The following is a 13801-nucleotide window of genomic DNA, read 5'->3' as shown; positions in this document are numbered from 1 at the left end:
CCCTGGGTGTGTCCCTCCTGGGGGAGGGTGTGGGAGGCAGTCTGTCTCTCCCCGAACCTTCCCTGAACCCCGAGTGTTTCTCAGACAGCTCTGTTTTATTCCAAGATAAAAGCACACACCAACTTCTCAGTTAAACGTACCCCCAAATTCTCTTTGGAAGCACCCCAGTGTATCTCCCAAATGATACAAACCTCTGTCTTCAAGATACTTCAGTATATCTGGCAAAAAGCTCCTTGTTTGCCTCTGCAAACCACTCCTGACCCATCCATAAGGATGGCCTGACTGCTCAGGTGTCCCAGCGCCTCGTCCCCGTTTTCTTGAGATGCCACCTGTTCTCTCAGACCCCATGACAGACCCTCCCCCCATTGGCCTGAGAGCCCCTACTTCTCCCTCACCCCCACTTCTCTGTCACAGACCTCACCTCACATGGTTTGAGACTCTCCTTCCCAGAGAGACGCCTGTCTCTCCCCAGGACCCTCCTTTACCTCCTCCTCCAAATGTGGGGGCCTCTCTCCCAAGGGGGCACCCCAAGTCTTGCCACCTCCCTGCCCAGGGTCTGGCTCTGGGGAGGGGCTGTGCTTTCTCTGCAGTCAGCAGGCCCTGCCCCGCACCCTAGGGGGACCTGGTAAGGGTGTGGGGAGTAAGAGCCTCTCTGGTCTGCCCGTAACTAGGGGTGAAGCCATCAAAAGGCAGAGCCAGAAGGGGACTCTGGTGCCATGTCTTACATCAGAGACCTGAAGACTGACAGCCACTGGTCCATCATCCATCCATCCATCCATCTGATTACCTTACCTACCCACCCACCCACCTGTCTATCTGCCCATCCATCCATCTGTCCATCCGTTCCCTACCCATTTATCCACCCATCATCACCAGTCCACCCATCTACCCATCACACATTTGACCATCTGCTCTCCCATCCATCTAACTGCCTGTTTGTCATCCATTCCATCCAGTGGTCCATCCATCCACACCCCTATTCTCGGATCCTTTAATGTGCCTTCATGACCTCCTCTTACTGGCCAGGACCCCTGACCCCTGGTGGGTAATGGGGATGCAGCGTGACCCAGACAGACCTGCACTGGTGGAGTTCAACAGTCAGCAAATCACTGCTAAGCGTATCATGACACCTGTGAGGAGGAGGAGCCCTGGAGCTCAGAGGCCCCAGGGGATCAAGGAGGGTTTTTCTGTGTGAATGAGACAGGGCCGGGTCCTGGAGGGGAGGCCCCGAGGGAGGAGGACAGCGTTCTTGGTGGAAGGGATGGCATGTGCAAAGGCCCTGGGTGTGTGGACACAGCTTATTCTGGGGGCAGAAGGGTGGCCAGCGTGTCTGGGAGTGAGATCTGAGTGCAGTGGACTGGGGGGCACCACTGACTGAAGCTTGGTGCCAGGGAGTGGTGGCCCCATCACTGGGAGATGGCAGAGCCCAGGTTCAAACCCATCACCTCCCCCACCCTGCTCCCTGAGCCAGAAAAGCCAAGCGTGGGCTGCCCTCATGGTGACGGAGCTGGGAGCCTGAGTCCTGTACACCTATCTCCTGCCCTGTTCCACCTCCAGTTATTCAGTCAACAAACACTCCTTGCCCCAGCCTTGCCCTCAGGGAGCCTTGGGTTGGGAGGCAGTGGGGACACGGGTTCAAACTCCACGGAGCAGGCTTGGACCAGATGCTCCCCTTCCCCGAACTGGGTGCCTGCAGAGCTGGGATGCCCCCTCAGGCCCCAGTTTCCTAATCTGTAAACTGGGGCTGATGGTCCTTCCTGAAGGCCCTTTAACCTGGCCCTTGTTGGGACCAGGTCCTCCTGGGAGCTCACAGGCAGGCCTCTGCTCCCCTTTTCCAGGGAAGGAGACAGAGCTCACAGGGCCAGCTGCTTGTCCAGAGCCACATGGGTACACGGTGCCCTCAGGGTTGGAGCTCAGAGCTCAGGCCCTTGGAGCCACCTGCCTGAGCTTCCTCCAAGCCAGGTCTGCTTAGGGGACAGCATCCCCCATCTGCCCCCCCCCCCCAGACCTTCCACTTCTCTCTCTCCATACAGTGTCCTCAGGTGGGGGTGTTGAAGACCCACCCACCCAGCACGAGGTGGCAGGACTCAGGACAGAGCGGCTGACAGGCTGGTCACACAGCCGGGGCCCCTCCCCAGCTTGGGCCTGAAGCCTGCAGCCTCTGCATCTCTGATTCCAAAGAGGCTGCAGCTGGTTGGGGGGTGCCCTTGGGGGCCTGCCCCACTCGTCAGCCACGGGGATCTGCAGAGGAAGCAGAGGGGTTCTGCTGATCCTATGGAAAGGGACACGGAGCCAGGTTCAGAGCTGAGCTAACCAGCTGGCAGGTGGGTGGGGCCTGCAGTGGGCCATGGGGCAGCCTTTCAGGACCTGTCTCCAGGTACCTTCACCCCCACCCCCACCCCTGTACCTCAGCTTCCCCAGCCCCCAAACATGACGGGGCTTCTGGCTGAGCTCAGCTGCAGCGGGGCCAGGATTCTGGGGCTCTTTCCCCTGCCAAGTCCCTCTCACCGGTAACAGGTCTGTGCTTGAAAAGGTGGTAGCTAACTTACACGTTCCAGGCCTTGTTCTAAGCACTTTGCAAATAGTACCTCACTCTGTCGAATCTTCTCTCTGACACTGGGATTCAGGGTCAGGTGTTACGCCCATGGACTGCTGAGGACACAGGCACAGAGAGATCTGGATGCTTGCCAGAAGTCACACAGCAGGAAGTGCTAGCACCAGGATTTGAACCTCAATCAAGTGGCCCCAGATTAGTGTTCTGAGGTCTTGGCACAGAAACTGGCACAGAATAAACTCACTGCCTCCTCCCCCAACCCAGCTGGGAGGAGGAGCACTGCCCACAGCAAGGCAAGGGCATGAGGGGTGTGTAGCTCCAAGTACTCAGCCCAGGCCGTCAACAGGAGACCTGAGCTAGTCGGTCACGTCCCCTTCCTCAGCCCACTGTCCTGGTCCGGGCCCTGGAGGGAGGTGGCTCGTGGCCCCCGCAGGATGTAGCACTTACTGATCCACTTGTCTGGCAGATACTCATTAAAGACTCTGGCAACCTGGGGACACTGCAGAGACCTTTTCTCCTGGCAGCTCCAGGCCCCACGGTGGCAACAGACATCAACCCAGGAATTGCTCTAGGGCATTCTTCATGAGAGCTGAAGTTGGGGTTCTGGGGGTCTGATTCGGACCAGGCTGGCAGGCAGGGCAGACTTCCTGGAGGCAGCGGTGAAGTGATCCATGCATTAGGATCTGCCTCCTTTGTCAGACTGTGTGGCCAGGCCAGTATTGACCCCAGCACAAAGCGGGGCTCAGTGTTTGCTGGGTGAGCAGCTGAAACAGGGCTCGATTTCCCCACCTGGACAGTGGGACTCTAAACCCCACCTCACTCCAAGGTCAAGTGAAAGTGTTGGAGGGGCCTCTGTCCAGCTCCTGCTTGCCCTCTGCAGTCACTCCAGACCCACCCCCATCCCAGCTCCAGCCACGGTGATGTCGGGGACATTCCTGGAAAACAGGAGGCTCCTGAACAATCATAATTTAGTAAAGTCCAGGCATCCCCTGCTCTGTGTTGGTCCTGGCAATACAGTGTCTTGCTGGACTCGGGACTGGTCAGGCTTGGGTTCCAGAAGAGGAAACTGAGGCTGGGAGGGAGGGCAAGGAGTGAAGGAGCAGGGAGGGTGGGGCCGGCAGGTCACAAGGCATAGGGTGCACTCCTGAGGGACACCGTGGTCTTGGAGCTGCCAGGCCTGGGACCTCCTGGTCTTGCCCTTGCTGGGTCTCTCCATATGAGCACTGCAAGGGGCTCTCTCTCCTCTCTTATTTTCCTGTTACATTTTGTCAGAGGAGCCACTGAACCTACAGTTATCATTACCTGTGTGCCTCCCTCCACTGGAGTCCTTCCCACTGGGATGCATCACAAAGGTGGGAGCTGCATCCCCTCCTCCCCCCACCCCGCCCCAGTCACAGCTGTGTCCCCAGCGCCCAGATCACTGTCCAGAGTCCAGTAAGTGCGCAGTACACATTCCGCCATGAAGTAAAGGAGTAGCCCCCTGCCGGCTTCTGGGGTGGCTACAACTGAGTGGATCCCCATTTACAGGGGGACCGCATCTCAGCTGCTAGTTCCTTATTTCTGGAAGGAAACCTTCACCTTCCTCCTCTGCAAACTGGACGTAGCCATAGGACCTGCCCACCGGTCGCTGTGAGAATCAGTTGCGGGAACGACAGACGTTAAGAGCCTGGCGCTGAGAAAGTGCCCAGTAATAAATTCGGCTGCGGTTGTTATTGCTATTATTTAACTCGTCATCGTAAGTCGGGAAAGCTGCTCACCAGAGAAATGGCTCACAGACGAACTGAGGCTGGGGCTTGGGGTTTCCGGGGGTGCACGACGCCGCCAATCCGTCAGCAAACCGCGGCCACTTGCTTCCCTCCCTGTCCGCCCTCAGTCCCCCGGGTCCCGACGAGGCTCCCCAGTGCGACCCGCCCACCCGCAGGGTCTGCGGCAGACGGCTCGCTCCGGTCCCGGGGGCGAGCGAGGCGGGGGCGGAGGGCGGCCGTACTAGGAGGAATACGGCGGCGCGGCGGCCGGCTGGGCGGTTTCCCGCCGCCGCAGCGGGTGAATGAGTCCGACTGCGCTGCTGCCGCTGCTGCCGCTGCTGCCGCCGCCTCCGCCGCCCGACCCAGGCTGCGCCCGCGTCCCTCGCGCCCCGCCAGCCTCCGCGCCGAGACCCCGGCGTGTCCGCAGGACAGCCAGCCTCAGCCACCAGCCCCGGGCCGGTGAGTTCAGGGCCCCGCCACGCTCCGCGGGGGCTGCTAGGACCCCACCCACACCCCAAGCCGGGTCCCGCGGGTGGTGGGTATGAGGGAAGGAGGGGAGGGGGCAGTTCGCCGAGCTGTCGGCCCCCAGACTCATCTCCCCCCTCCCCCGAATGCCTAGACCCTCAGCCCAGAGAGAAGCTACAGGTGGGTGAGAGCTTGAGGAAGGGCGGAGCTGGGACACCCCAGGGTCCACCTCATATCCTGGGGTGACTTCTCTGTGGACTGAGCCCGGAATCCTTTAGAAAGCGCTTTGAGATCCTCAAAATAGGGGGGAGGGGTGCGAGAGTGGAGCGGGGTTGTCCCCTGGGAGCTTCCCAAGAGTGGAGCGCCGCCCCCACCTCGTTCGGCTCGGCTTCAGAGCTTGGAAGTTAGGCGCGATTCCTCTGGGGAGGGAAGAGGGGCGAACCCCCTTCCCGCACCGTCCTGGGCTGCAGCGCCTGGGTGACCCTGCTGGCCCCCTGCAGGAGAGCCCCTTTTCCAGCCCCAGTGCACGGGGGCCTGCAGCTCCTGACACCTGCCTCTCTTTGCAGACTCTGCGGACCCTTTCTGGCCTCCTATCCGCGGCCCCATGAAGAAAACCAACATGTGGTTCTTGGAGCGGTTTCGGGGGTCGGGGGAAAATGGAGCCGCGGGGGGCGAGGGTGGGGACAAGGCTGCCAAGGGGCCCCTGTACAGCAACGTGCTCACTCCGGACAAGATCCCCGACTTCTTCATTCCCCCTAAGCTGCCTGCCGGCCCGGCGGAGCCGGAGGGGCAGGCTGAGCTGGGGCCCTCCACCTCGGAGCAGAACCTAGCCTCCGCTGCGCCGCGCAGAGCCCCGCGGAGCCCCCGGCTGCCCGCCAAGCTGGCTGCCGAGAGCAGGAGCCTGCTGAAGGCGGCCTCCCGGCACGTGATCCAGATCGAGAGCGCCGAGGACTGGCCGCCGGAGGAGGCTGCCACCAACGCAGACCCCCAGGCCCAGGGCGCCATGGCGCTGCCCTCAGTGCCCAAGGCCCAGACGTCCTACGGCTTCACCACGCTGGCTGAGAGCCCCCACACGCGGCGCAAGGAGTCTCTGTTCCACAGCGAGCACGGAGCTCTGGCCCAGGTGGGCTCTCCAGGCACCGGACGCCGTCGGTGGGGCACCAAGGCCAACGGGGGCGAAGGGGCGTCCAGGGAGGCCGGCGGGGCCCTCATGAGCCCCAGCCGCTGTGTCAGTGGTGGGGAGAGCGACACAGGGTCCTCAGCCGAGTCCTCCCCATTCGGGTCCCCTCTGCTGTCCCGCTCCATGTCGCTGCTCAAAGGCTTCGCCCAGGACAGCCAGGCCAAGGTGAGCCAGCTCAAGCAGTCGGTGGGCCGCCATGGCTCCCTGTCGGCCGACGACAGCACGCCGGACACCAGCCCCGGGGCGCGGCGCCGCCTGCACCGCCGGGCCACCCCGGAGTCCGGCCCCGAGCCCAGCCCGGCGCCCCGCGCGGAGCACGCCGTGCGCCTGGGGCTGCGGGGCAGCGTGCGGCTGTTGGCCGAGTACGAGGCGGCCCAGGCCCGCCTGCGCGTGCGCCTGCTGGCCGCCGAGGGCCTCTACGACCGCCTGTGCGACGCCCGCAGCATCAACTGCTGCGTCGGCCTGTGCCTGGTGCCCGGCAAGTTGCAGAAGCAGCGCAGCACCATCATCAAGAGCAGCCGCCACCCCGTCTTCAATGAGGACTTCTTCTTCGACGGCCTGGGGCCCGCCAGCGTGCGCAAGCTGGCCCTCCGGATCAAGGTGGTGAACAAAGGCGGCAGCCTCAAGCGGGACACGCTGCTCGGGGAGGAGGAGCTGCCGCTCACCTCTCTGCTCCCCTGCCTGTAAAGGGCTGCCGCGCCCACGCCCACGTGCGGGGAGACGCCGCCCCGACCGGAAGGGAGCCGCGGGGTAGGTGGCCTTCACCTCAGGCTGGGCGGGGCCCTGGTGCTGCAGCCTGTGGTGGGGTGACCATCTGTCCAGGGGAGAAGAAGGGGGCTCTGGGGAAAAGAAAGCCCACTCTGCAGGCTGCGCCCCCCTGGGCCCCAAGTTCCATGCCCCCACCTCCACCTCCCACCTTTAGGAGTTCTGGAACCTGGGCCGGAAAGCAGCTGAGGCACCTCACAGACCCCGAGGCCACCGGTCCTGAGGCCCAGCGGAATCGGCTCCTTGCTGTGGGAGTGTCCTCCTCCCCTCAGGAGAAGTGCCAGGCCCAGGTTCCACCAGCGGACCCCATGGGGCTGCGGGAGGACCCCCTGCTGGGTTAGGCTGGCTCTGGGCAGCCCTCGGTCCTCTCAGGTTCCAGAGGCAAGAGCCAATCAGAGGGTGGAGAGCCACTTCCTGGCAGACAGGCAGCAGTGGACAGAGCGCCAGAATATGAAAACGGGGCGATGGCTCCTCCTGTCCCTCCTGTTGGCTGTTTTCCTCCACCACCTTCTCTGCTCCGGACCCTGCAGCCATGTGGGAGTGACTGCCGCCTCCTTTCCTTGGAAGGGGTCGCTCAGAAGGTGCCCAGAGCACAGTGCCAGCTTGTGTCCCCTGCTCCTCCCTCTCCCCTGCGGCTAGAGGTGCTGCCCCTGCCTCCCTGAGCGGCGACCTTGGCAGCCGGACCCCAGGAAGTGATACTCAGTGACCGGTGGCCTTGGCTGTTACTCCCTTGCATGTACATAGGTTGTGGTTAGGGTGGGGGCGGACAGAAGGACAAAGGGGTGGGGTGGGGAGACTCTGCTTGTGGCTTTTCATACTGCTAAAGGCAGCTGCATGGGTTTAATTGTTATGTCAGTACATGGGTCCTTGGATGATTTTTGTGGAGGTTTCCAGCTCAACAGAACAGAAATGATACAGTTTGAAGCAGGGGCCAGGCAAGGCCAGCTCTGTCCCTTGGCCTCCCCTGGGTGGACCAGGGCAGTCTTTGGGGATCCTGGGGTGCCCCTCTCAGCCCAGACATTGTCCCTCCTGACTGGGCTCCCAGAGCGCACCAGGGGAGAGGTTAAAGAACAGATTTCACCCCCCGGAGCCGGGGTGGGGGTGGGTGGGGGGAAGAACGTGTTCCTTTCTGTACATCTGCACATACCAGTGCACGCCTGAGACTGATAGTGGGGGCCCTTGGCGCTGGGGTCTCTTGCTGTGCCCCCTCCAGCCTCTGTCCTGGGCCTGCTCCCTCACGCACCCTGCTCTTGGGGTCACAGGGCCTCCTCCTTCTCTCCGGAACCTGGGGGCACCACTCTGGGCTGGGTCTGTGGGTGGAGGAGGCAGACAGAGGGCCCTGCATGGAGTTAGATGCTTGGAGCTCATACCTCCCTCCTCTCTGACCCTGAACTCTCCCGCCCCTGGTTTCCCTCTGGAGGCCCCCATCTTTATGCTCCTGCACTGGTATCTTTGTGTTTGAAGTTGACTGTGGGTACATCTTTAAGACATCCTCCCCCAAATGTGTTTGTTTATAAATGCTGTTTTTAGTGCAATAAAGGTGTTTCGGGAGATTCGGGGGTGGAGATCTGCTTGCTTCGCTGTTTAATAGCAGGAAAGGAATTTTGCCTTGAATTCCAGGGTGGATGGCGGGAGCCTCCAGGATCAGTGATGTCCTCCCCACCCTTTCAGACCCTCCAGGGCTCTCCTGCTTGGGGTGGAGGCAGGGAAGCAGGGATGCAGCAGGGTGACATTCCGGGGACCTGGGTCTGTGTGGGGCATGGCTCTGGCCCTCCAGGACTAGCATTGCATCTCACAGGTATGGGGACCTAGCGGCTCAGTAACTCACCCAAGGCAGCCTAGCTAATGAGAGTTGAACCCTTGCCCTCAATGCGGCCACCAGGGAGAGGGATGCCAGAGGTGGCCTCTTCCAGGCTCTACCCACTTGGGGACAGAGACTGGACATTTGGGGCCGTCACTGATGGGAGCCCTCAGGATGCCATCAGCTGCCAAAGCAGGAGCGCCCCCACTGATATGCCCTTCATCTCATATGGACTGTCCCCGCTCCCCTAGACAGGAACCCAAAGGAGGCCAGCCCCACCCCTGTCACACAATCTGGGGCTCCCCTGGGCCAGGAGCAGTAGGGGAGCTGGCTCCAGGCTGTTCACACCTGTGCCTTTGCACAGGCTGTTCCCTCTGCTTGGAATGCTTCCCATCCACTAGCTCCTCCACTTTCAGGCTCTAGCTGAGGTGGCACCTCCTCCAGGAAGCCTTCTGAGTCCTCTGTGCTGTGTGTTCCCCATCCCACCTCAGCTCACGTGCTGTCTGGGCTTGTCTGTCTCCAACTCCAGGGCCGGCAAGTCCAGCTGCAACTCTGTGCCGGCCCCCGGGAGGCCCTCCACCCGTGCATGAATACATGGAAAGCCCTCGCCTGACCTGGTCTCTGGGCTCCTGCAGGGCTGCAGGGGAGCTGGGGGGAGCTGGGGAGCTGGGAAGCTGGCAGTGGCGGGCTTGCTCTCCCCTGTGGAGCTGCCCGCTATTTCTAGTGTCTTCCCTCAGTGGAAGGGCTGCTTTGGCGAGACATGCAGAGAACTTCTGTCCCGGTGAGGGAGTGAGGGAATGAGGGGAAGTCCTTGAACTGGGGACCACGGGGGCAGGGCTTCCCATCCAGAAGCCTGGGGGTCAGAAATGCAGTGGTGAGGGCAGGAGTGTGGGAGCTCCAGCCAGTGTGGCTGGGAACTGTGTTTACTCCATTCGACAGGCAGGGAAACTGAGGCCTGGGAAACACAGTCAGACCAGCTGTGCCTTGGCTGACTCTTCCAGCAGGCGTGTGTGCTTCCTGCTTGGTGCTGCTCTCGGGGTGAGAGGTGGATCAGGCAAAGCTGGAGCCTCAGCTGTGCCCAGGCAACGAGGAGTCCAGGTCTCCAAGACAGAGCACTCGGGGGCTTAGGGGAATCAGGACAGAATCAGTTCATCTTTCTGGGGAGGGGGGACAGAGTTGGGAGGAGGGGGCATCTGAGCCACAGGCCGGGAGACCTGCAGGAGTCAGTGAGCTGGTTCCAGGAGGGGTGAGGCCCAGCGTCCCAGTCACCCTGTCATCTTCAGAGCTGGGCCCCTGCCCGGCTCTGCCAGCACCGTCCTTGTAGAGCTGCTGTGGCTGCAGGGAGAAAGAGAAAACACTTCTGAGCTCACAGTCCCTCTGCCAAGAGGCATTTATTGACCTCCTGCTGTATACTGGAAACAAGACCCCTTGGTGAGCCTCACAAAAGCCTGGCTAGGAAGCCCCCGCCCTGTTGCAGGGGGAGAAACCAGGAGCCCGGGCAGGAGAGTGGGGATGTGGCCCCACTGTGCACAGCTGCTGCCCGGGATGTGCCTACAGTTATCCACTGGTTTCTTTCTCACCGTTCCTCTGTGTGCATCCCCGACATAGCCAGGGAGACAAGGGTGCAGGGCGGTCCCCGCAAGGAGCTGACTTCGAACCCATGTAGGTAGGACCGGAGCTTGGCCTAGGCTCAGGCTAGGCACCCCTACGACGGCTGCCTCAGAGCAGGGAGCCCCCACGGACCCCTACACCAGAGCCGGTTCCTCTGGGATTCTCAGGCAGGCCTGTCATCCCCTACAGACCCCAGGACTGAGTGATGTCTCCCCCGCATGCACCCCAGGGCAGTGTGTGTCTGTCCCCACAGATCCTCCAGTTCAGGGCCCTGTCTCCTGCTTTGACCCAGGCCTGGCTCCCTCTCCTCCCCCCTACCACCACGGGGCCCAGACTGTCAGGGCCAGCGGAAAGCCACCAGGAGCCTTTGTGTGGGGTTGGGGTGCTGAGCAGCCCCCACCTGCTGACAACCTGCCAGATGAGCTGCGTTAACGATAACGAGGCCTAGTCTGTTCCAGGATGTGTTGCCAGGGCAACCGGGCGCTTCTTGCCTCATCCCCACCAGCAACTCATGGATGGGCAGCTGGAGTGCACACATATGTGCGTAATGTATGTGTGCACGTGTGTAACTCTGTGCGTGAGGTCACGTGCGAGAGTGCAGTCGTGTGTGCACACGTAGCACCGTGTGAGCCTAAACACGTGAGTGCATGTATGCATGAAAGTGTAGCCATGTGTGTTAGCATGCCTGTGTGTGTGTGCTGGAATGTTTACATGGACTGTGCATGTGTTTCTCTGTGTGCACCTGGGTACATGTATGGAACCATGTGTGTGCGTGAGTGTTGCTGTGTCCAGTGTGGCTGTGCACCTGTGTGTGCATGTGTGCATGTGTCCGTGCTGTGGCTGCTCTGTGCCTCAGGATGCCCTAAAGGACATAACGGAACTTGAGAAGACCCCCTCCCTCCCCATGCTGGCCCCTCACTGGGAACGCCCTCGCCCATGTTCTTGCACTCTGCCTTGAGGTCTCGAAGCACTGCCTCTTCCTCAGGGCAGCCCCCACCCCAAGGAGGTCAGATCCCCTTTTACATTCCTTGCTAGTGTCATACACGGCCTTGTCATATTGATCTGATCAGAATGATCTGGTGTTTGCACCTGTAGCATCCCAGTGCTCAGGCCAAGGTGCAGATGAAGGAGGTGTCAGCATTCTCTCCTTCCAGCCTGGCCACCATCCTGCATCTTCCTACTCTCCAGACGGCTGTGGACCTTCAGGGCCACCACTAGCAGTAGGCCCACAATTGGGTACAAATCACAAAGCGGTGCCCTTTTCTCAGGCTGGAGCCAACAAAGGGGACAGCAGAGCAAAACATGAGGACTCATGCCTGGCAACATAGTGAGCGCCTTGATCCAGCTGTGCCTGAAGTCCATTACTGTGCACCATTTTAGTTCAGAGGGCTAATAAAGTCCCTTCTTTGCTTAAGCCAATTTGACTTTTTCTTTTTTTGAATTTGCAACCAAAGAACACTGATACAGCGTTTCCAGTCCAAGGAAGGAGGAACAGCACTGACAGAAGGGTGCCCCAGTCTGACACAGGAAAGGAAAGTAGAGAAAGAAGGCAGAATCTGGAAGGCCTGGGATTTGTATGTCCCACAGAGCTGGAGAAGGTGGCCCTGGAGTCAGGGAGTGAGCTTCCATCAGGGCATCAATCAAGGAAGGCTTTGGAGGAGAGCAGACTCTGAAAAAGGGAAGGAGCAGAGACATTCCAGAGCCAGAGGGAAGGGGCTTTGGAAACCAGCCCACCCGGGCCTCCATCCCACCCCACCACAGCCCAGACTGCACGCCTCACCCCAGTCTGCCCCCTGCCTTCACCCGCTGCCTGGGCTCTGAAACTCCATGGTTCCTGTGGCCCCACACTTTGGCATTGGAGACCTGCCCCCAGGGCGCCACTCTGGAAGCCGGCAGCGGCAGCGTTTCCGGCTGTGCACTGCCGCCTCCCCCCCGGCCCAGCACGCCCACCTCCCAGGCACTCCACTGCTGGGGGTCTGGATCTGAAGCCTGATATGTGCAGGGCGCGTTCCACGGTGGAATTCAAGACTTCGATTTTCCCGTTGCGCTGTGGCCCGGGGACTGTCACACGGCCTGTCTGGTTCTCGGGCTCCCCAGGCGGACGCTTCTGCTGCGATGAGGCCCAGGCTCACGTGTGGAAAGAGCTTCGCGCCCAGGCGCGGTCCCCGGCAGCAGGCGCAAGGTGGCGATGGTATTAACATAATCCCATTAGATGGTAATGACAGGCTGCCACCACAGCCACCGAGGCCCGGGCTCCCTCCGCCTCCCTATGCCTGGGGCCTCTCCTGTCCCACCTGCCCCGCCTTTCCCCACTGTGGGATTCAATTAAGCTTTTGTTTTCTTCTCAGCAACTCTGCGGGTGAGGAGAGGCTGCTCGCAGCCGGCTCCGCTGACGGGAGGAGAGAAATGACTTCAATAAAAAAGGAACCTCGGAGCCGGGAGCAGAGCTGGGATGCGCACCCCTCCCTGCGCAGCAGCCTCCCCGAGGCCAGAGTCCTGGCTCCACTGCGCACAGGCTGGCGCGGCTCTCCAGCCGTTTACCCCCCTGTGCAGCGGGGCCGGTAGAAGCAGCCCCTCCAGGGTCAGGTAAGATCCGCACACACGGAGCCGGGCCCGTTTGTGAAGCCCGCACTGGGTGAAAGGGAAGACTTTGGCACCCTCCGCATACAGCCGGCCCTGCGCCTTCCCGGGGAAACCAAGGCACAGGGAGGGAAAGTGGCTGCCCAAAGTCACCCAGCTGCCAGGGCACAGGACACAGTTCCAACCAGTGTGGGGTGCAGACCCCAAGCCCTCAACCTCGCCCCACTTCCCAGGTGCCCAAAGTTTCCGCCTCCCTCTGAGAGCCCTCCGGGCCTCACCTGGGCCACGCGTTTGAATACTCTTCTCTGGGACTCCGTTTCCTCCCCAGTCCCCTATCTCCTGCCTCGGCTGGTGGGGGCTGCAGGGGCAGACCTGGCCCAGACACAGCGCTGGGAGAGCCGTGGGCTGGGCAGGGCTGCCAGGTGAGGCTCTGCTTTATACCCTTGGGCTGGTAGAGGAGTTAGCCTTGCCCAGAGCTCTCTGGGAGGTGACCTGACAGGATCCTGACAGGATCACGCCAGGAAGACCAGCCTTGGGGTTTAGGGTGGGCTTTGGGTGATGGAGTCAGTAGACCTGGAGACTGAGGCCAGCTGGTGGGCAGCGCATGTGTCACACCTGCGGGGACCCCGTGTGAGACTTGTGAGGCTGGGAGGGGCACGTGTGGACCGTGGAGATGCCAGGCTGCCTGCCAATTTCTCCCGACTCACCCACGTGCTCATCTCTTGGGAACCTGTCTCCTCTCCCAGTGCCTCCTGTGAGCTCTGGGAATCCTTTCCAGAGAATTCTCAAACCTGAGAGTGGTTTTGGGGACCCTGAACTTGCAGTTGGTGTGAGAAGTGGAGACTCTGCCCTCTGATCTTTTCACCTTGGCTAACCGGGGGCACCCTACCCTAGGACCCCTTCCTCCCTCGGTGCTCAGGCCTGGGTTGCTATGGTGATGCAGAAGGCACCCCCCGCAACTTGTCTTCCCCTCCTTCTCATCTCCCTAGTCCCCAGATTCCTGGATAAGGCCCCCTGTGCCTGGGGCCTGGGTGGTCCAGAGGTGCCCAGCCCCCTGCAGCCCACTCCAACTTGGATAATGATTACGCCGTACAGAGACC

General features: G+C 61.3%; 1 protein-coding gene across 2 annotated transcripts; it reads left to right on the top strand.

Annotated features, from left to right (window-relative positions):
• The first annotated feature begins 2 nt into the window (after window positions 1-2).
• On the top strand, window positions 3-8253 carry C2CD4C (C2 calcium dependent domain containing 4C). 2 transcript variants are annotated; one of them, XR_004131789.2, is made up of 3 exons: window positions 3-4758; window positions 5331-6694; window positions 6867-8253. XR_004131789.2 is itself a non-coding variant. In XM_031436830.2 (2 exons), the coding sequence occupies exons 1-2, from the start codon at window positions 4602-4604 to the stop codon at window positions 6629-6631; spliced, it is 1458 nt and encodes a 485-aa protein (XP_031292690.2). In that variant the 5' UTR covers window positions 3-4601; the 3' UTR covers window positions 6632-8253. The 2 variants fall into 2 exon arrangements, 1 of the variants encoding a protein (XP_031292690.2); XM_031436830.2 differs by having other exon boundaries at window positions 5331-8253.
• Window positions 8254-13801: the final 5548 nt, after the last annotated feature.

Source organism: Camelus dromedarius, chromosome 27 (assembly GCF_036321535.1).
Source record: "Camelus dromedarius isolate mCamDro1 chromosome 27, mCamDro1.pat, whole genome shotgun sequence".
Classification (NCBI taxonomy): domain Eukaryota; kingdom Metazoa; phylum Chordata; class Mammalia; order Artiodactyla; family Camelidae; genus Camelus; species Camelus dromedarius.
The sequence above is the reverse complement of the archived record's forward strand: the minus strand, read 5'-3'. Positions and strand labels throughout refer to the sequence as shown.